The sequence below is a fragment of the Anoplolepis gracilipes genome, chromosome 5 (genome assembly GCF_047496725.1).
Source record: "Anoplolepis gracilipes chromosome 5, ASM4749672v1, whole genome shotgun sequence".
In the NCBI taxonomy this organism is placed as follows: Eukaryota; Metazoa; Arthropoda; class Insecta; order Hymenoptera; family Formicidae; genus Anoplolepis; species Anoplolepis gracilipes.
Window position 1 is genome coordinate 11,327,619 of NC_132974.1, and position 23,813 is coordinate 11,351,431.

At 37.3% G+C, this 23,813-nt stretch overlaps 1 protein-coding gene across 2 annotated transcripts in view; it reads left to right on the plus strand.

The window, feature by feature from the left end:
• The window catches only part of LOC140665729 (uncharacterized), a 113,676-nt gene that overhangs the window by 82,665 nt on the left and 7,198 nt on the right, over positions 1-23,813 (plus strand). For both annotated transcript variants that reach the window (XM_072892192.1, XM_072892193.1), the window contains one exon: positions 22,543-23,767. In XM_072892192.1, the coding sequence (XP_072748293.1) occupies positions 22,779-23,767 (989 nt within the window). In that variant the 5' untranslated portion in view covers positions 22,543-22,778. The remainder of the gene's footprint in view (positions 1-22,542; positions 23,768-23,813) is intronic.

Sequence of the window (23,813 nt, forward strand, 5' to 3'; positions counted from 1 at the left end):
TCACGTCAAATGCGGTGAAAATTGGCCGAAATTCTTTGTTTCATACATAATTAGGAGACATAATTTACATTTTTATAATTTTTATTCACATTTTTAGCCATTTTTCGAAAAGCACGGATGCCTTTTTTATTCGGTTTCCAAATATTTTTTTTAAATGAGATATACACATGCAAAGAAAATTTTACAGTATAATTACATAACAAATACATTCCTTTTTGAAACATTTATGTATTTTCAAATTAAAAAATATAACGAAAATGTTAATATATTTATTAATAAAAATTATAAATTATGCATTTGTTTTGTCTGTCTGTTAATGATACATTTCTTTGTGCATTAAAATGTTTAAATAATTATAATACTCTTTTGTAAAATATAACATGTCTGTAATGTTATATTTTATTGAATAAAAATACCGTGATTTTTCTCATATGTTAGTTTCAAAAATACAAAAGACAAATGCAAAAAATATATATTTCACTGTAATATTTCCTTTGTGTACAACTTTAAATATTTATCGCATTGTGATGAAAATATTTGAGTTTCTGAATGGGTCTAAACAAGTTTCTTTACGCGATTTCTCAACAAGTCGAGAATGAGAACGAGAAACGATTTGCTACGACAAAAATCGCTTTGTCTCGTATGAACATAAAATAATATCGTTCTCTGTCATCGGTATTTTCTTTATTGATGATATCTGGAAATTTCCTTAAGGCTGCAATTTCCACAACAATTAATTCTATGGCGTCCTTTGTAATCTCTTATTCCCTTTCATTTCGTTGTGCTTTGTTAACGACGGAATTCCGCTGATTTTCAACAAGAAACACTTAGATCCGACGTGGCTAATTAGTTCTTCGAGTTTATCCGTGCATCAAGCGGCCAGTCGCGAGAGAAACCCTTCATAATCTTAAAGCGTAACAGCTTTGAGGGAACGCGGGAAAGAATCGAAATTATATCGTGATATATATCATAACTACTTTGACCTTTTAAAGGCTTATTTATACATATCAATTCCGTATCCATAGAGTACTGGCAAAATCAGATTTAATTATTTACACACATCCAGATCGCATCCGTGAATTTTTTGAAATAGCAAGTCACGATTGAGACGTATATGGGAAATCTGTCAGAAGAGGAATTGCATTAATTTTGGATAAAGAAGAGCTTTAAAAAAAAAAAGAAAAACGAAATTTATGGATCCACAAAGCGCATGAATACAGAACGTAAAAGGGAGGATGAATTTTTCATTTTATATAAAAAAACCTTTCGTTGATTAAAAAATTTTATAATACTAATTATTGAATTGTATATTACATATTGTCATATTATTTGAATGTAATTAAATACTTTATATTAGATTTATTAACGATTACATTATTTTGTTAAAATTATTTTACTAAATTATTTCGAATCCTACATAATAAAATATTCCTACAAGAAAATGTTATTTTTACACGGATGGACGCCTATTTACATTTGTTCGTACATGTTTGTATTGATACGTTCAATGCCGTCCATGAAAATTTGGTCGACAACGATATCGGTGATGTCGGTACGGACACTGACGGTACGGATGCGGAACAGTGCAAATACCTACATTTTTTTAATCATACAGAATTGAATTTAGCATCTGTACACTAATGTACGCGGTACGGATATGTATAAATATAAATATAAATATAACTCATTGTCAGCGACTTTAAAAGTCTTGCCAAGCCAACGATGTCGTTATAATTGCACCAATTTTCGCGGAGACAGGAATCTACCGACGGAAAATTGGCAGAGGAAAAAACAAAAGAAAAATCCGCGGAGATGTTCTTGGCTTGAAAATTTTCTCGAAAATAGCGAAATCTATTATTTGTGGATTTTAAGACGCGGGAATCTCGTATGATCAATGTGACAAGCTTAGAGTTACAACGTGTATAGGATCTTAGCGGGAGACTACACGATCTCTGAAACCAAGATTCGAACTTTCGCAAAGTTTGAGAGATCTGTAGAATCTGTAAGATCTATGGAAGTTGGAATTTACGGGAGTTGGGATCAGTGTGAATCTGGAATAGCCACGCGCTAGCTAAGAATTATGGAATCTATGATCCGCAAAGGGTGAACTTTACGCGCGCTTACGGATGTAATCGTAAACTTGTCGCGGCTCTTGTTATAGCTCTTAGAGCTAGCGCTCCGTACGGTCTAATAATCGGCTTGAAACAGACTTAAACCGTAGCCGGGTCGCGCGACTAACACGTATAGGCCTCGTTCGTCTCCGTTAACAACTTGGGAAATTTCGTTATAACGTTATTCGAGCGAGTTAGGCACCAAGAGACGTCAGGGCAAGTTTGACACTTCGCCCCGTATTCGCACCTGACACTTAACGTTAAGTCGGGTCGTCGGAACACGGCGAACCCTTCCTGTGTTTACGCTCGCGCGACTAACACGTACATAGAACCGCATTCAGTGCTAAATAGGCGGCCTGGATATCAAACTTGGTTTGTTTACATCCAGCTGCGTTTGACATACGATCAGCGTGATGTCTCTCAGGCGCGCGATAAACAGCGAAACTTGCCCCGATCTGTGTTCCCATGCATATCGCAGCTTAACGGAACTAAAACTTTACACTGTCTCTTTACTCCTCGGCATTCAATATTCTACTCTCTGACGATAGTATCCCCCGATGAAACTTTTCCGATTTTCTTGAAATATAAATATTGACGCGCGTATATGCAATATATCTATACGCTATAGACCATGGAATAGCGTGAAGAAAGTTATACGGGTAATAAAAATTCGTCCACGCGTCATAAGCGTAGAAACGCAATGATAAGAATTTCACCAAGAACTTGGCGGTTAACACGACCATATGCACAGCCCAAAATTCTCGTTTCACGGAGATGTACGAGAGACTATTTTGTTATTACTGCGACTTGGAGGTTCATCTCGTGAATCTCGGCATGGTGGTCCAGGTCACGGCACGACATGTAAAATTACAAATTCACCGCCGTAAGTGTATTCTCGTCGTTCAAAAGGAGCATTGTGCCATCCTAGAGCGTGACTTATTTATGTCGCCGTTGTTAAGCGAAACCGACTTCGCTCGCGAAGCTTATTATTCGAGGAGACGCGAGAGAGTACTATTACAGAGTGTATAGCTTCTCTTTGTTACAGATATATCGGATATCGTTTAGCGGCTCGAGCATATTCGCGAATCTCTCTTTACGAATTTAGAAGAATTTAGCAAATCCCAAAAGGATGCTTTTTAATATTGTGAGAAATTTTTATTTAAATGAATAGATAAATAATATTTTTTATTAAAAAAAAAATAGATATACTATATACTTTTAATAATAAAAGAGAAATGAAAAATTGCAGATATTGAAACAGAAGAACAATAATGTTATAAATAATCGTGCATATGGTGATCAAAATTTGTATAAATGGTCTATAAAATAAAAACTAAACATTAAAAAAATTTTTATATTTAGAATTTTCGATTCAAAGTCGGAAGAGATTTTTAAGAAATTTATTTTTGCTAATTAAACACATCTGAACCTAAGAATTAAGTTTTCTTTGGAAATTTTATTTTGTCTTATTATTATATTATTTCTTATTATAACTTGAGAAAAAAATAGAAATTCGAAAAAAGCATATATGAACTGAATATGACACCTGCAAAGATAAAAAGTGGGTATTTTAAATAATTTAATAACAGATGCTGAATCTCGATCACCATGGAAACATTATTTACAACGTCAATCTATCTTAAGGGGATCCAAAATTACTGACAGAACATGAATTACAGATTTTGAAAATCTCTTTTTTGGCTACAAGAAATCCTATCTTACCTATCTTATTTCGTGTGTATAAATTGCAAAACTTTTATATTAAGCAATTGATAAATCCTCCTCCACAATTAAAGAACTTGTAAAAACAACACGCTAATTAAATATAATAATTAAATATAAAAATGATAAAAAATTAAAAGATGACAGTTACGCGTCGTAACAATATTTATTTAATATAAAAAGTTCGACGGTATGTTCGTGCAAGAGATATAGCGTCCGCGTTTGGAACAACATAACAGAATATTAGTAAACTTTTGGAAATGACTTTAGAAGCCTAGTAAAAAAGATCTTCAAAATTTGTAAAAAATTACTCTCGTGCATCTGTAAGTGTGCGAGATTGAAACACAAACTCACGTCAGACGTCATTTCTAAAAGTTTACAAATATTCCTTCATGCAATTCCTAGCAGAAACCTATCTTATTTCGTGTGTATAAATTGCAAAACTTTTATATTAAGCAAATATATTATTATGTTAGGTTAAATTTTAGTCGAAAATATACAACGGCTTTTGAATCCCCTTAATATCTTTTTTCATTTTGATTTTATTATTAAAAATATATCTTCAGAAAGTATTAATTGTCTGATTGAATAAATTTTTTACATGATATTAAAAAGTCCCCATTTTTCGATTTTGCTAACCTAATCGAACCTTCAAATTTATTTGCTTTAGGATCTATCTGGAATATCTGGAATATCTCGTTAAATCATAGACACGCAGATTCATAAGCCGCAGATGCAAGCATACGGATTAAGGATTATCTTTAAATAAACACTTGTAGGCTCCACGGATATCATGTGTTTACTAATAACACCGCTTTCCAACGGTCAGGTCTCTTCGTAAATCGCATTTAAATCGTATTTGCAGTGGTTTTTCGATCGTTCTCGATAATGATTTCACGAGATGTAGCTTTCGATTTGAAAGGGTCTGAAAAAAAATTCATGGCTGAAATTTCCTCGCAAGAATAGTCCGTCGATATCAAACTCATAAACGTAAACGAGAATCTTCCCATCTCGGACGCGTAAAAACATGCAATAGTTTCGCTTCGTATGATCGAACAAGTGAGATATCGATCGATGCATACACACACACACACACGCGCGCGCGCGCGCGCGTATACACGCATACATATACGTACGTGCACCATCGTTATACGCATCAGGCGACTTTTTGTCCCGGAAATGGACGAAGACAGGATCGCGCGCTATAAAACCTCGACGATGATACCGTCTATTTGCACGTAGTGATAGGATGCCCGTCGACGACGTTTCCTTCGAGCCGAGTCGAGGAAGATACACGCGAGTCGTTTTACTGCGCCGTAAACAGCAAACGTTGTGATAAAGGGGGGAGAAAAGAAAAACAATGGCGCTCTCGCTCGTAATGAACGAAACGGCGCGGCGGATCATCTCGCCGCAAGTTCATCAGAGCGGTTAAAGTCCTCTATTCTTCTTTTTTTATCGACGTGTTTTTCCTTTATTGAGTCTTCGACCGCAGTGCGTAAAGCAAGATTACGTTAGCAGAGTCACGTTATACGAGACGCTCTTAAAACTCTTATAGTTGGTATTTTTTTTTTTTCTCTCTCTCTCGTCATATTTGTCTCTTTTGTCTTCATCATGATTAATGAAACGTGCGATTATTCCGTGTAATTTCGTCTCACCAAACACCAGAGTAGTTTCGTAAACGTTCGTCGTGCAAAATGCATGCCTAAAATATTGCCGTGTGTATTTCGTGTGTATATATATATATATATATATATATATATATATATATATATATATATATATATATATATGTATGTTTTATGGTGGCTCCATAAACGTGTATATTCCCTCGTGTATTCTTCGAACTCATTTTTCAATGTCAACATATGCGACAACTGGAGGTTCGCTCTCGAGAAACAGTCGACGAAAGTCCTCGGATTCTGAAAAGCACATCGCGAAGAGTCCCAAAGTTCTCGCGAGCTGATCACTTCACGCGAAAAGCTCGTCGAATTGAGCGACGGGCTGAAAGCAAGAGAGAGAAAGAGAGAGTCTCTCCTCTTGGTTTTAGACGCTTCCGTAGATGCCTCCATCCATTCGAATTAGAACCCGAGTAATCAGTCGAACTTGGCAGACCGTTCGGCCCTTCATTCACACGAGGTGCCTATTCTTCCACGGAATCGATTAGTCGAAAGTAGCGCACGAGCTACCATTAACGTAGGCGATGTGTTGCGTTTGGATAGCCGCATGGCTTTTCTTCGTGTTGTTTGCCAAGAAATCAATAGCTCTTACCCGAGAACTTCCGAGAATAGACCTCTGCTATAGCAGGGTGAATGAGCTTTTATTCAAGTCCGAGGTATTTTGTTTTTGCGGTTCCGCGGCTGATGCTTCTCGAAAATCTTGAAAACCGCAATTTGTCGGTGAATATATGTACTTTTTTTTTTATCCATATTCTCTCGCTGTGCCACGTACGTAAGGTTTCATATAGATAAAGTACAGACTTGTATTACAGTATTTTTGATCGAAAAATAAGCATCTCTTTTCTTTGATAAAATTTTTAGAAATGTTATTTTCGAGATATCTCATTTTTTAATAAATGCTATACGTTTGTCATTTCTTGATTTTTCATATAAAAATTTCATGTTATAATTAAGTCTAATACATATAGGTACTTTTATGATAAAGTACTTAAGAAAGTTTTTAATTAACGTAAATATTTGTATATACATATATATTTTGTTATATGATATATATGTATAATATATATATTTATTTATTTATTTATGTTAAATAAAACTTTTTAAGTGTTTTACTATAAAAAATGTAAATTTTAGACACTTAATTATAATTATAATTTTTATACAAAAAAATTCAGAAACGGCACAATATTAGTACATTAAAAATTATCTTAAAGCAATACAAAAATGCTTATTTTTCCAACAGAGGATATAGTATAGGTCAATAGGGTAAACTAGAGGGTATGATGGCCACATGGAAAAGATTGCCATAGGCTGTATATTTTCTAATAATCGCTACATAGTGCGCTTTTTTAGTCATTATCAAAGATGATCGATATTTACAATATCGATTAATGACTAAAAAAGTGTACTATGTAGCGATTATTAGAAAAATTACAGCCTATGGCCATCATATTCTAGTTTACCCTATTCTATTTAAATGAAATCTAACTTATATTGAACATCCTGTGTACGTGGCGACAAAAAAAATATGTACAAAAAGTTATATATATATATATATATATATATATATATATATATATATATATATATATTGGAACCGAGAAACTTCAATTCTTTCTAACAGTTGTGTTTTTCGCGAATGCGAATTGCAAAATACCGAGAAACTTTATAATTCGAATGTCATCTTCAAAGGTAAAAGATTCTGTGCAACACGTCGATATTCACTACTTCCCTCGAGCTATGAGTTTGTCGAAATATTCTTCGTATGAATACTCCATGGTTGAACACGAAATAATGTGAGGAGAAATTCAAAACTACATAAATAACGTTTTGTTTACATCAGACTCAAAAAGCATACTTCGCTGCCGTAACGGAATTTATTTCAATTCAAATAAAATTTTTTCAAATGTTTAAATATATAAATATAAAAATATATATATATATATATATATATATATATATATATATATATATATATATATATATTAGGTTCAATTATAATAAAATTATTAAAATTTTTGCACAAAAAATTATTTACATGAAGAATCAAAAGAACATTAAATTTATTCTATTTCTATATTAAAAAAGAAATTTCGAAAATGATATAATTCATATTAATGATATAAATAATAAATATTTGTGGAAATTTTATGAAAGGAAAAGGATGATTTTTTGACAACGAATGCGATGGTAGTACCTACCCTATATCCGTGTCGTCATTAACGGAGATCCAGCGTATAATATTCAACGTACAAGAGACGTGTCTTCTGTGTAATATATCGTGTGCAGGAAATTATTTCGACGACGACGATAGTTATTTAACCGAGTATGTTCCGCGAAGAGCTTAGAGACTGAAAAGTCGTTAAGCTCGCGAGGAAGTTCGGTTCGTCTTGTACTTCCTTATTTAAATCAATATGAAAATTGACAAAGTCCGCGTTCTCCGCGTTCTCCGCGCGACAACGCTCGCAGCGAAATACTTAGTCTTTCATGTAAGCTATGAAATTAATTTATTGAAACTACATTATTAATTGTGCCGGAGCACTCGAGTTCTTGGAGCGATCAAAGATGACTAAATAGACATCCCTGAGACTCTCAGACGTAAGAATTGATAATGTATGGATATAATACAATATACATATATATCGCTTTTATAAATTGTGTCACATTTAACATTTTTACGTGTGAGTCTAGTCTCTTGGTCGACTCGAATTTAATCGCGAAACACGGTCTCGCCCACACGAAACACGCCGAGCGCGTTCGTAGATTCTCGCGAACGTGGACGTTCTGCGACGCGATTTCCGACTCTCCTCTTTTACCCTTTTTTTCTTTCTCTCTCTCTCTCTCTCTTTTTTTTTTTTTTTTTTTTTTTTTTGCAAAGCAACGGGGCGTCGGCTGGCCGGAACGGCATCGCGGCGCCTCCGCTTTGAGTTTTCCAACCCCTACAATTCCCCGTACACCCCTTTCGTCCCATCGTTTACACCGCCGGCACGACGCGACGTGGCGCACAACAAACGGCGTGCGATATGTTCTCGTATTCCCCCCCTCTCCCCTTCTTCTACCCAGCTCTCTTTCCACCACCCTTTTCGACGAGACGTATCGCCCTTGCTCCCGCACACTCGCGGCAAACGTATTGGCCTTTTCGAACATTCCCCCTTTTCCTCCGCGCTTGTTTCGGCCTTTGGTGAAATATTTTAGTCATACCGCACGACATTCGTTACATCGGCCATCGCTGTCTGACGTTTGTTTAGCGGTTTTATCACCGTTAGTTGAGATCCTCATATTGCGAGGATAGAGGATTTCGAAAATGTAACTACAAAGGGAAATGGAGACAGAGAGAGAGAGAGAGAGAGGGACGCATCGTCCGTACGATTCGAATCGAGTTATCGCGCGAGACCATTTTCAGAAAGTTACGCCAGTCGGACGATCTCGGTGAATAAATTAGGGGGACGATGACGTCGCGGACGAAATTTCGCCCCGAGCGGAATTACTATGCCACCTCGAATAACATTCCGAGAGAGAAAGAGAGAGAGAGAGAGAGAGAGAGAGAGAGAAGGAGAGAGAGAGAGAGACGATTCCGCTCGGACTTGGCGGTGAAGCCGTTTGCATCCGGCTGCATATTTCACACGTCGCATGCCCCGCCATATTTGCATCGCGGCCTCGTAATCTCGTTGGAATACAACCGGTCGCGAGACAGACGCCCGTCCGTGTTGCTCGCCAGTTTGCCGTCCCCGAGTCGCTTATTGTCGCTTGTCGTTCCCGCGGGAGACGTCGAATCCGGGGGATGAGGGATGTCTCCCGATCGTAGAATAGCAACGACAATGGCGGAAAAAGCGCTGACAGCATCCGACATTCGCATTCAAAAGGCTACGCGAGGTTTAACGGCCGTGAATCCTCCTTGGGTTTATTTAGAGAGCTTATTAACTTTCTCTCTGTCTCTGTCTCTCTCTCTCTCTCTCTCTCAATCGAACGCTGCTTTTCAAATCAAGTTTGAATTATTCACGAAAACACATAGCAGAACTATATATTGTATATGTATATATATACACATGAAAACTCCAAGTTGCATAGGACTAACTGTATGTATATATCGACGACGAGGAAAAACAATGACAACTCGTGCTGTATACGTAACAAAAACGACGTAAAACCGAAAATAAAACTCGAAATGCCAGAGAACGTCGTTTTCGTTGACAGGACGAGCTCATAAACGAGCTGGGGCGTACATAGAGCTAGTGAATTTTGCAGCCGACGTGAGCTCGTATTCGTGAAAGTAAAAAAAAAACGCGCGCACGTCGGTTAATTAAGGCGCTAATTTAAAAAGTCTTCGCGACGTTAACATTTCTCATTAAGGGAAAGTAACAAGCCGCGCGCTGTGAACGAGACGAAGTCTCCGACCGGGAATACGACCGGGAAAACGAAGTCGCTGTCTGAAATTTCGTCCGAGTACGACAATTATGACGCTGTTTTAGGAACAAAGGTTTTGTAAAAAGGCCAAGTCTCGGAGAAAGTTTTTCCGGTTTTGCGCGAGAAATACCTTGAGAAGAATATTTAGTTTCATTATCTGCCGGCAAGACGATCGGGAAAATTAAATGAGTTAATTAAACGCTAAAACGATTTTATAGCATTCGTATCGCGTATTGTTTCTTCCGTCAATTCCTTCTTCGCAAGAATCTGAATTATACAAGGAACGATATACTCGAAAAGAGAATTTACTATCAAAAGAATACTTGGTTTAAAGAAAAGACAACTATACCAGGCTGTTTTTTTCTTTAACAACCAAATATTCTTTGGATAGCAGATTCTCTGATTCTAATTTCTTCTTTCCAGCAAAAATGTTGAGGCATCCATAATTTACGAATTATAAGCGACTGACAGAGAAAAAGAAGATTTTTGCAAACTACAAACATTGTGGAATTAAAACATTAATAAGCTACAGTTTCCAGTTAATTTTAGATTAAAAGTTTATAATAGAATTTTAATTTGAGACAAAGTTATAAAAATATGAGAGATGAGGAAAAAAAATTTTATATTTACAAAAAAGGATAATTTCTCTCGATTCTCTCCATTTTTGTTGAGGGAAAATCAAAACTTTAAATTAAACATAAGAATCTGCTATTAAAAGAATATCCGATGGTTTTGAGAGATCTTATATATATTTTCGAACACGGGAAAGTTAAATGAGTTAATTACACTAAAAACATTTTATAGCATCCGTCTGTATTAGTACTTGTACTGTATTGGTTCGTCAATTCCTTTCTTCGCAAGGATCTGAGTTATGTAAGGAACAATACATTCCATTTTCCTATACCAAGGTGTTTTTTCCTTCTTTTTAAATCCTCAAGTATTCTTTTAATAGCAAATTCTCTGCCCAACTTTCTTTTAGTAAAAATGTCGAAGAATAATTTCCGAATTAAAAGCGATTAAAAAAGAAGAATTTTTCGCGAACCAAACTTTGTGAAATTAAACAAATTAGAAACCTACATACATCCTTTACTTAATTTCAGGTAAACTTATTATGATAACATTTTAATTTGAAATTTATAACAAAATAATTATGTAAAAATGTATTACAAGAAAATCGAAAACTTGTAACAAGAAAATGATTTCTATCTACATTTTCACTAAGGAAAAACCAAAAGTCAAAATTGGCTAAAGAATCTGTTATGAAAAGGATATTTGATGGTTTTGAACGTCCAATATATTTCCGAACACGGAAAATGAATGTAGTTACTGAATCGATATCTCTCGCATAAAAGAGAGAGAGAGAGAGAGAGAGAGAGAGAGAGAGAGAGAGAGAGAGAGAGAGAGAGAGAGAGAGAGAGAGAAAGACATTTCATCATTCCGTGATCCGTGCTCGGCGCTCATAATACGACCGCTCACGGGTCAGATTAAATTGCATCTTCACCGACTAACGGGCGCATTAAATCTCGTAAGCCCCGTCGTGATGGCGGATGGCGGACGGATTCCGCAGCGCAGTTACGTCCGCGCGAATTTTCCGCGCGTCGACGATATCCGCCGTCGGCTTAACGTCGAGCGACGTCAAGACGTTGGCGTCGATGCCGCTGTTTGGTGATTCAGCTCGCGGAAGAGAGACCAACGACGCACGTAATGGGGAAATGCGTCGACCCCCATTTCGATCCCCCCTTTTTCCCCAGGAGCTATACGAGGGCGAAGGGCAAGTTCGATGATGATTTGGTAATTTCATGGCTCGGCGGAGCGTGTCGTGTTAAAAGCGATCGCCGCCGGATGTCACGCGTCCGCTTTTAGATCACTCAATAAGGTTACGAAAAGATGGCTGCACAGACTCCGTGATCCGGAGGCCGTGGAAGGATGATTTATGGACGTTTTAAGATAAAATCAGTTTTATCATATCATTCGCGAAGATGCACGTCTAACGTAAATCGAACGGGTTTATCAATTTTATAAACGTCCATTTGTAAATAAGTGTAAGAGAATACATTTTTTATTTCTCTTTTTCTCATGTTTGAAGAAATTTCTTGGTGTAGGGTAAACTCGGGTAAGAGGGCCATAGTTTTTTAAAATGCTAAAAATATACTTTTATTTTTGTTATTTTTTAATAATGTTTAGCATATTATCTTCCCTGAAGCTTAAATTACGTAATATTATCGAAATTAAAAGAAAAACATTTAATAAGCATGGGCCATCTTACCCAACTTTTAAGGAAAAGATGACCATGGTGACGGAAAGATGGCCATAATATTTATAAAAATATAGTTAAAACGAAAATAAAAATTATAGGTCATATCACAATTTACATATCTTTATAATATGTCTAACGTCGATTACGATAGCTTAATTGTAATTTATTCGACGTTGTAACAGTTTTTAGTGGACGAATGAAAAACTTTGCAGGTAGTCAAAAGTAAAAATATGATATAATATTCACAATATCGTTATTTCGGACAATGTATGCGCATAAACTACTGTAAATATCGATTATCTTTGATAATGACTAAAAAAGCGCACTATGTAGCGATTATTGAAAAAATTACAGCCTATGGCCATCTTTTCCCTATGGAAATCATACCGTAGTTTACCCTAACGTAAAATTGATATTTATAAAAATTTATTTCATTTTAGTTTCAAAAAAAAAAAAATTTTCCCACGATTAATTGTATTTGCTGTAACGCGCGTTTATCGATTCATCGTGCCAAGGAAGTAGAATATTTATTAGCAATTCAATGACGATTAATGACTTGAAGGTTGACTTTAATTTATGTGAAATATCGCCTCACGACTATAACGTTCGCGTGAACCTCGAGTGCCGGTAAATAACAGTAAAATTAGCGCCACGCTATTATCACTATTAGTCGGAGTTATTAGCACAATTACGAGCGCAACGTAATGCCTATTTGCAGGGCGCATCTGAACACAAATCGCTGACGCTATGCCGCTAACGAACGATATTTTCGGTACAATTAACTGATAATTCACATTGGCGATAGTTTGAGGTCTTGTTCAATTTTCGAGCATTCTGTGTCCTATCGGATAACACTTAATATCAATGACGATGAGGTATGCTATATATATTTCTGCAAACATTATCATGCTCTTTAATGTTGATAATAAATTGTCGATAATAAATTTTGCTTCCAACTAAAATTTATTATTTAAGCCAAATGTAATACGAAAAAAAAAGCCAAACTGTAGAATTCCTTACATTTTTTTATAGAAACTGAACGTTCTATCGTCTTTAATATCTTCCTTTATAGACGATAAACTATCGACAGTTCGGACTCAAATGTTATCACCGCGTTCTGGTCAGTTCGATTTTCTATGGTTTCTGCGATTGCAAGAAAATACGCAGCTTTTTCACTCTTTGATATCAGTCTGTTTATTCGTGATTTATTACACGGGAGTCCATTGCTCGGTTTGCATTTGGACGTTATCTGTAACTTTGTAATTTTCAACGTATTTTAGTAATAATGCTTGAAATTTTGAAATTACATTTAAAGCAAGTCAATTAAAAAAAAAGACTGAGAAATTTTCTTAAATTCTAAAATTTTCGAGAAACTCAACGTTCTAAGAACTTTAAGCGATCCTTTCATAAGCGATAAACTATCGCCAGTTGTGGCAAACGAATGTTATCACCGCGTTCTGGTCAGTTTGGTTTTCTACGGTTTCTGCGATTGCGAGAAAATACGCAGCTTTTTCACTCTTGGAGATCAGTCTGTTTATTCGTGATTTATTACACAGGTATCGGTCACTCGGTTTGCATTTAGACGTTATCTGTAACTTTGTAATTTTCAACATATTTTAGTAATAATGTTTTAAATTTTCAAATTTTCTTAAATTATAAAATAGAGAAATTTTGAAATTACATTTAAACCAAATTGATTCAAATAAAGCCGAACTGTGGAATTTTCTCTCTAAATTATAAAATTGAGAAACTCGATGTTTTCCAAGATCTTTAACCCTCAAACTGAACACGTGGGTCTTTCGTGTCCGTGCCATTTTTATATAAAACATCTATGTTTCCAAATCTTGATCTAACAAATAACAAAAATATAGTATTTAAAATATAGTATTGTTTCTTTAACTCTATTACATAAACTTTTAGCTTAAACTTAAAAGAAGATGTGTAAATATTTTTTAGAATTTTGTAAGTAATTTTAGAGTACAAAAATTAACTCGGACTCCACAGTTAGCCACGCGTACGGTACCAAAAAAACGTGTTCAGTTTAAGGGTTAATAAGCGATAAACTATCGTCACATTTGACACTCGAATGTTATCAGCGCATTCTAGTCGGCTTGATTTTCTACGGCTTGCGATTTCGAGAAAATACGCGGCTTTTTTACTCTCGGAGATCAGCCTGTATATTACGTGATTTATTACACGGGTATCCGTCGCTCGGTTCGCGTTTACGGACATTATCGGTGACTTGTCGTCGACGAGGCATTCGGTCCTCTATTTCCCGGCTTCGCGGAAGGAAGAAAAATAGACGTTGCTCCTCGCGGCGCCCCGGGGATCGTTACTTTCCAGATCTCTCTTGGCGAAAGACGGAAGAAGAGGGTCGGGCGCGTTTTCGCGGCGCATCGATTACGGTATTCGGTAATTTTGTGCTCCGCCGGAGCGAGCTGAAAAAAATATCACCGCGCGTTATTTCGACGTCGTCGATTCCCATAGAGGACTGTTCGACCGGAAATGAAAATCGGAGATACGATTGTTCCCCCGAATTGAGTCCGAAATCTGATTTCATACGGACGTAAAGAGAATCCGTTGATCATACACCAAAATAGACAAAATGGATAAAATTGTAACAAACAGAAAGATAATTATATATTTATATGATACCTATATATATATATGTGTGTGTGTGTGTGTGTGTGTGTGTGTGTGTGTGTGTGTGTGTGTGTGTGTATGTGTGTGTGTGTAATGGAGAATATCGTTTTTCACTGATAAAAGAGGAAAAAACCTATGACTTTTTATTTACTGATAGTTATTTTTGTCACTGATAAAAGATAAAAAATGCTGCGACTTTCTATCTGCAGTATTCTGCCACAATACGGGGCTTGTGTCCAAATTTTTGGTAGAATTTTCCATCCTGAAAATTTGTTTACCTAAAGCGGGGGCAGGCTTGTCAAAGGCGAGGGAAATGCTTCCGCGAGGAGGGTCGTTACAAAAAGAAGGATAGTAAGGATCAAATTCGCTATTCGATTTGCGACCGATCGATCGTAACGCCTGGTAATTCTAGACTCTTCGTTGGAGCGCGGCTTACATTAACAAAAAAAGAAAGAGGCAAAAAATTGGCTTTCGAGTACGCGAGCATCTCCCGCATCACCCCATCGACATTATTACATCGGGGTCTGAAAAAAAAATAGTAAAAACGCTCGATGTAATATTTTGTTTCTTGTTTTTTTTTTTTTTTTTTTTTTTTTTAAACTAATATTACATGTCTAAAATATAATATGACATGCAGATGTATGTATTGCGATTTCATGCAATTTAAATAATATTTAATGTATGTAATAATGTTTAATTTTAAATAAATAAAATTTAATTAGAATTTAATTTAAAAAAAACAAGTTAATTAAATAGGATATTTATATGCGTTTATAAAATATGTGATTTTTCTCTTTTCTCTATACATGTTACATACAGACACAAACATGTATAATTATTATTATAATAAACTTTTATTATCTGTAAATTAAAGATGAAATCTTTCGACTTTGATATACTCTAAGAATCAATTAGATTGTCGGATTTAAACGACATTAAAGTACAATTCCCGGTCGTAGAGAGTATGCTCTGTGCGATCCTCTGCGATTTGCCGAGGGAATAATTGCGAATCGAAGTTAATTGAATTAGCGTAGCCGGTTCTTCTTCGCAACGAAAGATCCTTTTATGATATTTCCGCGATTTAAAGGAAAGATAATAAAATTGTTCGCGCAATAATATATGCAGTTTGCAGATAAAACACATTTTACGAAACACTGTATATTTTACATAAAATTCTATTTACATGTGCCTGACTGCAGTCTACTGACTCAATCTTCAAGCGTTTTGCAGTTTTAATTTTTAAGAAATTTTGTGTCGCAGACCTCTCTCTCTCTCTCTTTTCAAGAAATATTCGCAAGAGAATGGAGCGAAAACTCGTAAAGCACTCTACGCGTTTTGTGCATTCTACCGTAATTCTTCCTTATATTTTTGATCAAGTATCTAGCAATTGTACCCGAGGAATTTACGTAACAGCTAACTTCGACGTTCGCGAGAGATCGGCAAAGGGGCCGCTTCTCGATACTCGCCCACTCGATCTCGAGTCTTTGTAAGTCGCGCTGTAAGTCGAGAATGAAGATACCAGAGGCTGCTGCTTGCCTTTACTTCGCTTGAAAAGGCAGGAATAAGAGGCCGTGGAGCCTTCGAACACGCTCGAGGAGTCGGAAGAGTCTCGGGTCCCGAGTCCCGGGGAACTTTAAGCAACAATTGCGCACTACACACCGCAATTCTTATTTCAGTCGTTGTATATTCGCTCGCGCAACACTCAATACCGCCAAGTTTATTATTAGATTAGGTTTTACGAGAGTTTCTACTACGTTCTCTCTCCTCGCCGGCATTTATGAAATGAAAACAGCGCGCGACTTGGAATTGCTCTCTGTAACTCGGTACAAAGTAAAAGTACAATCGAGACAAATATTAATTTTTATCCTTTTCTCTCACATTGTTATATTTTTCTTCTATTAATCACATCACAGCTAAATTACTTTATAACACGCCTTATAAACAAGTAATTGGTCGACTATAGAAATGTACAAAATTCATCCGACAGGAAGTCCGTGTTTCTCAATCGTTGAAAAGATTGGCGGAAATTTTCTCGTCCTCGAGGCCTTTGTGTCGCGTCGCTAAAGTCGAGGACGAAAATGCCGTTCTAACCGTACAAGAAGGATTCAAATCCAGATTCGAATAACCTTTCAGAAATGTTCCCTCTTTCCCTCTTTGTTCGCGAGCCGTCCTCTTGTTTCCCGGTAATTAAACGCGAAGATCGATGTTAATTAAATTATCTCTCCGTGTTTGACGTGTGATGTGACGGTTCCTCGACAATGAGAGATATGCCGTGCTATATGTAATCAATATAGTCGCCCGACTATTCATTAGTCACAAACCATCGCCAATGTAATCGTGCAACGACAACATCAGTTGCTGTAAAATTATTACAATATGCCGTAAGCAATGTATTGTAAATATACTTCATTTTCTTTATTATTCAGTTATAACATTATAGAATTTGCAGAATTTTACGAGAGATTTAAGTTAATTCATTAAAAAAAAATTAAAAGTGGCGAAATAACGAAGTGGTTATCGGTAATCGCTTTCACTTGATCGCGCGCATTAATGATACAGAAAAAAATTCAAATATCTCGGAATTTCAATCGTTTTTTAACTCTACTAGGTATAACTATTTATTTAATCTACCTAGAACTATTAAATTTAATATTAATAATTAATTAATAAGAGTTTTCACAAAATGAAATCCAGCTTCATACACCCAAATGGAATTGCGTGAAATATGCTATGCGATCATCGTGACAAAAAAAAAAAAAATTAATTCCACGAAAACGTAATAAATTACCTTATTATTAAAAACCTGATGTCATTCCAAGTTTTATCCTAATCCTTTGTCGATGTATCTTCGAAAGCACAAAACACTCACAAAACACTTGCACTTAAATGACCATGAGTACACTAATTAATCACTTATGACGATCGCGCGACATTTTGCACGACACTCCCGATAATAATCTCCTCGGCACTTCTCGGCCCGAACTTTGTTTTATTTACGACATAGAATAATGCGAAAAAAATAATAGTATTCATCGCGCGAGCAATCGGCAAATTATATAACTAAATATTTTCGGATATTACATTATACAGATATACATGGCGATATTTTCTCGCTTGATTGTCGCCACACGAATAATAAAATTACACGTACAACGCGTTATATATATATAATACACGATACAAAAACTCGGTGCATTCTTTTGCGCGGATTAATAAATAATACACTGAAACGATTGTCTGTCTATCAACTCGGCATTCCCGACACTCGTTCGAAATCCGTCATTTGCAACGCGATAAATTATCTCAGTCATGTCGTTTACGAATATCGAAAGACGTAAATCACGATCGCGGAGACTAATAATAATAAAGAAATAATCGCCCGTTATTATGTTCGGCACTCCCGACGATACAAGAGGCGAGAATCAGAGAATCAACATCGCCGGCAGTGATGGCTCCGATTAAATAATCGCGGTGACACTTTAGCACAGCAGCTATTTCCCTCCATCCAGGCTGTCTCACAATCAGTCGGTTTCCGTGCGATATTACGCGGTAACACGACTTGTCGCATGCATCGCCAGCAGTCGTCCCTCGTAGCGCCGCGAGCCGCGACACGGCAGCCTTACCCCCTAGGCTATATAGGCTGTCTTGGTGTTGGCGAAACGCGGCATTAACGCGCGGTATTGCCGCGCGATGGCGCCACTTGTTCCGTGCAGCGCCGTCGACCGATTTCGAATCACCCGCGATCCGCGATCCGCGATCCGCGACGTTTTCTTCCTCATACGCTTCACGCTATGGGGGCTGGGGGCCCGCACTCAATGCATCATTTAGTTCGATAAATCAATATACTCTTGTATATGGTTTAATAAATAATGTGTTGAAACGATCGTCCGTCCTTCTTCCACTCTCGGCATTCCCGCAGACTAAATGAACGTCCTGAGATAATGGCCCGTTACTCGATTCGGCACTCCCGACACTTGTTCATCCGCGAAATTCTCTCTTTCGATCGATACAAGACGGGAGAAACAGAGGACATCGACATCGCTGGCAGCGATCCCTCAGATACTGACTCCTGTAGCGCTGTACAAGAGCTCCCTTCCACTCTCGGCACTCCCGCAGACTAAATGAACGTGCTGAGATAATGGCCCGTTATTCGATTCGGCACTCCCGACACTTGTTCCCACTCACCCGCGAAATTCTCCCTTTCGACCGATTTAAGACGCGCGAAACAGAGGATCAACATCGCCCGGCAGTGATCTCTCTGATACTGACCTCCCCTCTACGGGATATTCAACTTGGTATTACTGCGCGCATTAAGCCTTGTCTACGGTAAGTCGTTGACGTAGAAGCCCCAACCAATCACGATTGAATTTAGAAAAGAATAATCCAACGCAATTGGTTAAACTTCTTATGATCATGGACTTATTGTAGACAAGGCTTTGCTTAATTAGGCGCCTGGATACGTGCAGCTGCTCGTCGACAAATTCCGAGAATCGTCTCCGATGTTTTTTTTCCCGGAATACGCTTTGCGCTGTATATACATGTTACTGCTCCGTATTCCTTGTTCCGCGACGAAATAATATGATAAAAATTTCTACATGGGGACAATATTACAGTAAAAATTAGAATAATTATAGAATAATTATCGTGGAATATACTAATTGTACATATACATATATAGAAGAAATAGCAGGATGATTTTATTCAATATTATATATATTCAATAATATTATATACGTATATTATATTTTAAACAAATATTGCAATTATTCAAAAATCTTTAAATATCAAACTATTGCGTAATCATTTATAAACAATAAAAAAATATACATAATTTATAACTTTTATACATATATGCATAATTAATTTTTTGTAGATGATCGGAAAATATCTCGCGGAGCACGCATTCGATACATTATGTAGTTCAATAGTCTGACGTAAATTATTAGATATAGTGTAGTGATAATTATAAATTGATTCTGGTAGCATACGGAGGAAGTGGCTCTTTCTGGCATCACTGCGTGTGCGTGATAGGCGCGTGTAGCTCTCGTCGACGAATTTTGAGAATCGTCCCTGTTTTTTCCCCGTAATACACGCTTTGCGCTGTACATCTTACCGCTCTATATTTTTTCTTCCGCCACGAAATAATATGATAAAAATTTTTACATGGAGAAAATATTATAGTAAAAATTAGAATATATAATATATTGTAATCATAGAATATAGAATATACTGCTTAATGTATAAATATATATTATATACAAAATATACGCGCTTAATATTTTTATTCAATAATATACATATATGAATATACGAGTATTATGTTTTATGAAGAACTATTGCAATTTCAAATTTTAATGCAAACAACTCGACAAATAAATATACAATCGTTAACAAATATTTTATCATCTGTATAGTATGTATATGTGCACAATTAATTATTATAGACAATTTATTATAGACCAAACACGAACGTCTCACCTCGGTATTTATATATACGGCGTCTCAAATAATCTAATTTTTAATTAATATTTTAATAATTTTTATGAATAGATGCTTGTGAGGCATTCTAGTGTGAACTGTAGAGATTTTAAATTACAGATAATAATAGTAGATTATATATATATATATATATATATATATATATATATATATATATATATATATATTAATAATATAATATATAAAACTATAAATAATTATAATTATAATTATAATTATAAAAAGGCAACAATTACAGGCGATACATATCGACTCGAAACGCAAATTTCTCACGTCTCCATGTCTTTTTTTATATTTGATGATGCGGCATTTCAACTGTCTCGCCCAAATGTATTATTCCTTTGCTGATAACAGTCATAATAGTTAAAATGACGATTCGCCATTTCGAATGGATGCTCTCAGCGCCGTTTAGCTCTTCCAGCAGCCTCTTTCGCTTTGCTTCCATTCCGTTGCCGGGAAGTATTTCTTCCCATTTCGCCTCCGTCGGGAGTGAAATTCCTCTCACCAAATGGCGGGAACAATTAACGAAATAGCGCTGGAATCGGCACGACCACTAAATTTAATCGTGACATTATCGTTACGATTTTAGCATGACCGTTGAAAACGTCACTCACCCCGTTTTTTAAGGATCTCTTGAAAGGGCTTACTTATTGTTAGTAGTACGATTTTCTGGGAGAAACGAATTTTCTTACACATATATCGTTGATACGAAATGGAGGAGAATCACGGGAACGGGAACGAGTTGAAATAAAATATGAAATTCCTTCATTTGCGAAAGAAAAAGTGTTGAAAAGTCCCTTAGCTCACGGAACTTGCTCGTCTCTTTCATTTTCAGTTCTCATTTCCATTTCGAGCAACGGGGCAACAGGAGCATTTCACCGTTTCGCATTCGATATTTACTGCTCGGCCGCGAGACTCAATTTTACAAGAACGCTCCTTTAAGGGCGCACTTTCGCGCGTGCAGAGCGAAACGTCGGCGGTTTACCGGCAGACTATTCGGATATTTCCAACCCTTCCCCGTACTCGACAATTCGCATCCTCGATGAAAACGTTTCCGACTAAACGAGCTCGCGATTCCGAGGGCGAGCGCGAAAAAGTGGAAAGAACGAACGACTGAACCTTCTAGTATCGTCGTCATTTTTCCACTACCTTTTCGCGTTTTTTCCCGCGCGATTCTTGCTGCACCAGATTTCTCATTTATGCGAAGTTGAATTTATACAGTATCAGGTATACATTGAGGAGAAAGCTCGACGATAATTTGCGAGTACGCGTCGAAAGGAACGTGACTTGATAAAATAATCGTAATTTTGATTTATATATTTATGATTAAAAAATGTACAGAATCAACTACAACTAGTTTACATGCGACTAGAGTAAACTGAAATATTTGTTTCATGATAAAAGTTATATATACGTGATATTATATGAACCGTCGAACGGCTTGTCAAGATATCATATCCGCGTTGTTTGCGTTTTCCGTGAAATATTGCGGTATTAGTGATTTTAAAGATGCGAGAAAGAAATTGCAAGTCGCGCGGTTACGACGGGCAGGTCAGTCGATATTGGATTCGAAATGTCCGAGATCGGCAATATCCTTCAGGCCTTTGCATTCCTCGAGGGTGAAAGGTCTCTGTGCCAGAATAAAGCCACGAAGAAGCGGAAGATTTTTGCATGCGGTGCCCCACGAACGCGTTCGATATTCCGATATCCTGATATCGGCAGTGTTTCTCCTCACGACGTCCTTGCCTCCTCCTCCTGGGATACACACCCTCTCTTCATGGAATTTATTATCCGCCCTCAACCTGCGCTCTCGCCACATTGGAATTCCCTGGAGATCACCTACCGGGGATTCGACAGTTTCCACAGCGGTTGTGTTTTTCCGTGGGACTCTAGACCAAGGAAAATCCTGATCCAGCTGGGAAGTCTAATAGTTCTTTCGTTTGCGGGCAAACTCACGGGAGACTAAATTATGTAATCGATTGTTATTGGTCGTTGCGGAATTCATAAAAAATAAACTTACACGAGTGCAGAGTCTTTAAGATTGAGATTGCTGAGATCTATTACTCTTGCGAATTAATTTTTGTATTTAATGCATAGAAACTGATTCCGCGTGCGCACTGAATCTTTCCTAAATTATTCCGGATTTCCTTTATAGCTTGTCTAACCATTTATCACATCAGAATCCAAAGTAACAACGTAACTCATTGATTTATTCGTCTTATTGTTGCAGAGATTCGCCTTTCAATATTATTCGCGAGCTGATGCACCTTGGCGACGGTGGATTCAGCTCCGCATCGGTTCGATCGAAGTACCGCAGTCTCCCTTCAGCGACGGTGAAGGGTCAGCGTGCGCGGCTAGTAGGTCAGCGAAAAATGCGATAGAAACGGAGGAGTACAATCGTGCTACGAGAAGAAGAGGAACAAGAAGGAAAACGAGAGGGGGCTTATCGCCGGATGAAAGAGCACCATGTGCTCAATCGTACCAACCTGGTGGCGGTGGGCTGCCCTTCTCGGCACGATGCTGCTGTTGTTGCTATCTTGGGGGGCGGGCGCGGCGGAGGGCTGCCCGAGTATGTGCGCATGCAAGTGGAAAGGCGGGAAAGAGTGGGTAGAATGCGCGAATCGTAGTCTCAGGGGATTACCGCAGGGTGCTCGCGAGGAAACACAAGTGTTCGACCTGTCTGACAATCAATTGGTCAACCTACCGGAGGAGTGTTTCCTTGCACTCGGCTTAGTTAACCTCCAACGGCTCTATTTGGGTAGATCTCACATCATCAAGATTGCCTCCCGGGCATTTTCTGGATTAGTCGGCCTGGTAGAATTAGATCTCTCCGAAAACAAAATTGAAGAAGTACCCACGGATACGTTCGACTCTTATCCAAGTCTAATGAGACTTATATTAAATGGAAATCCGATTAAAGAGATTCGCCAAGACGCCTTTCGTCGTCTAATTCACTTGACCACGCTAGAAATTAGCAAGTGCGAAATAAAGATTATTGAGCAACACGCTTTCGAAGGTCTTCAGTCGCTAGAGTGGCTCCGGCTTGACGGTAATCAACTTGTCTATGTGCCTGATCACACTCTACCACTGGGAGGAAATCTCAGGGGATTGACTCTTCATAACAATCCATGGCAATGCAACTGCAAGCTGAGAATAATGCAAGCTTGGCTCAAGGAATCAGCTCCGGCAGCTCCGCAGCAATCTGAACCAGTCTGCGATTCTCCGGAGAGATTGCGCGGCAGACAAATCAAGAGTCTCAAGATTAGCGAACTAGCTTGCCTGCCCAGTATTGAACTTCAAGATCGTTTAGAGATTTATGAAGGAGGAAATGTTACTCTGACATGCAATGTTCACGCGATACCTACCGCCAAGGTTATCTGGTGGTTCAACGGAGAACCGTGCGAGTTACAGAATGAGAATGATTCGATAGTCAATGGTATTTCCTCGTTTCCAAGGTAAGTGATATTTATATCCTGCATTTTTGATTCAAATGTCTGCATA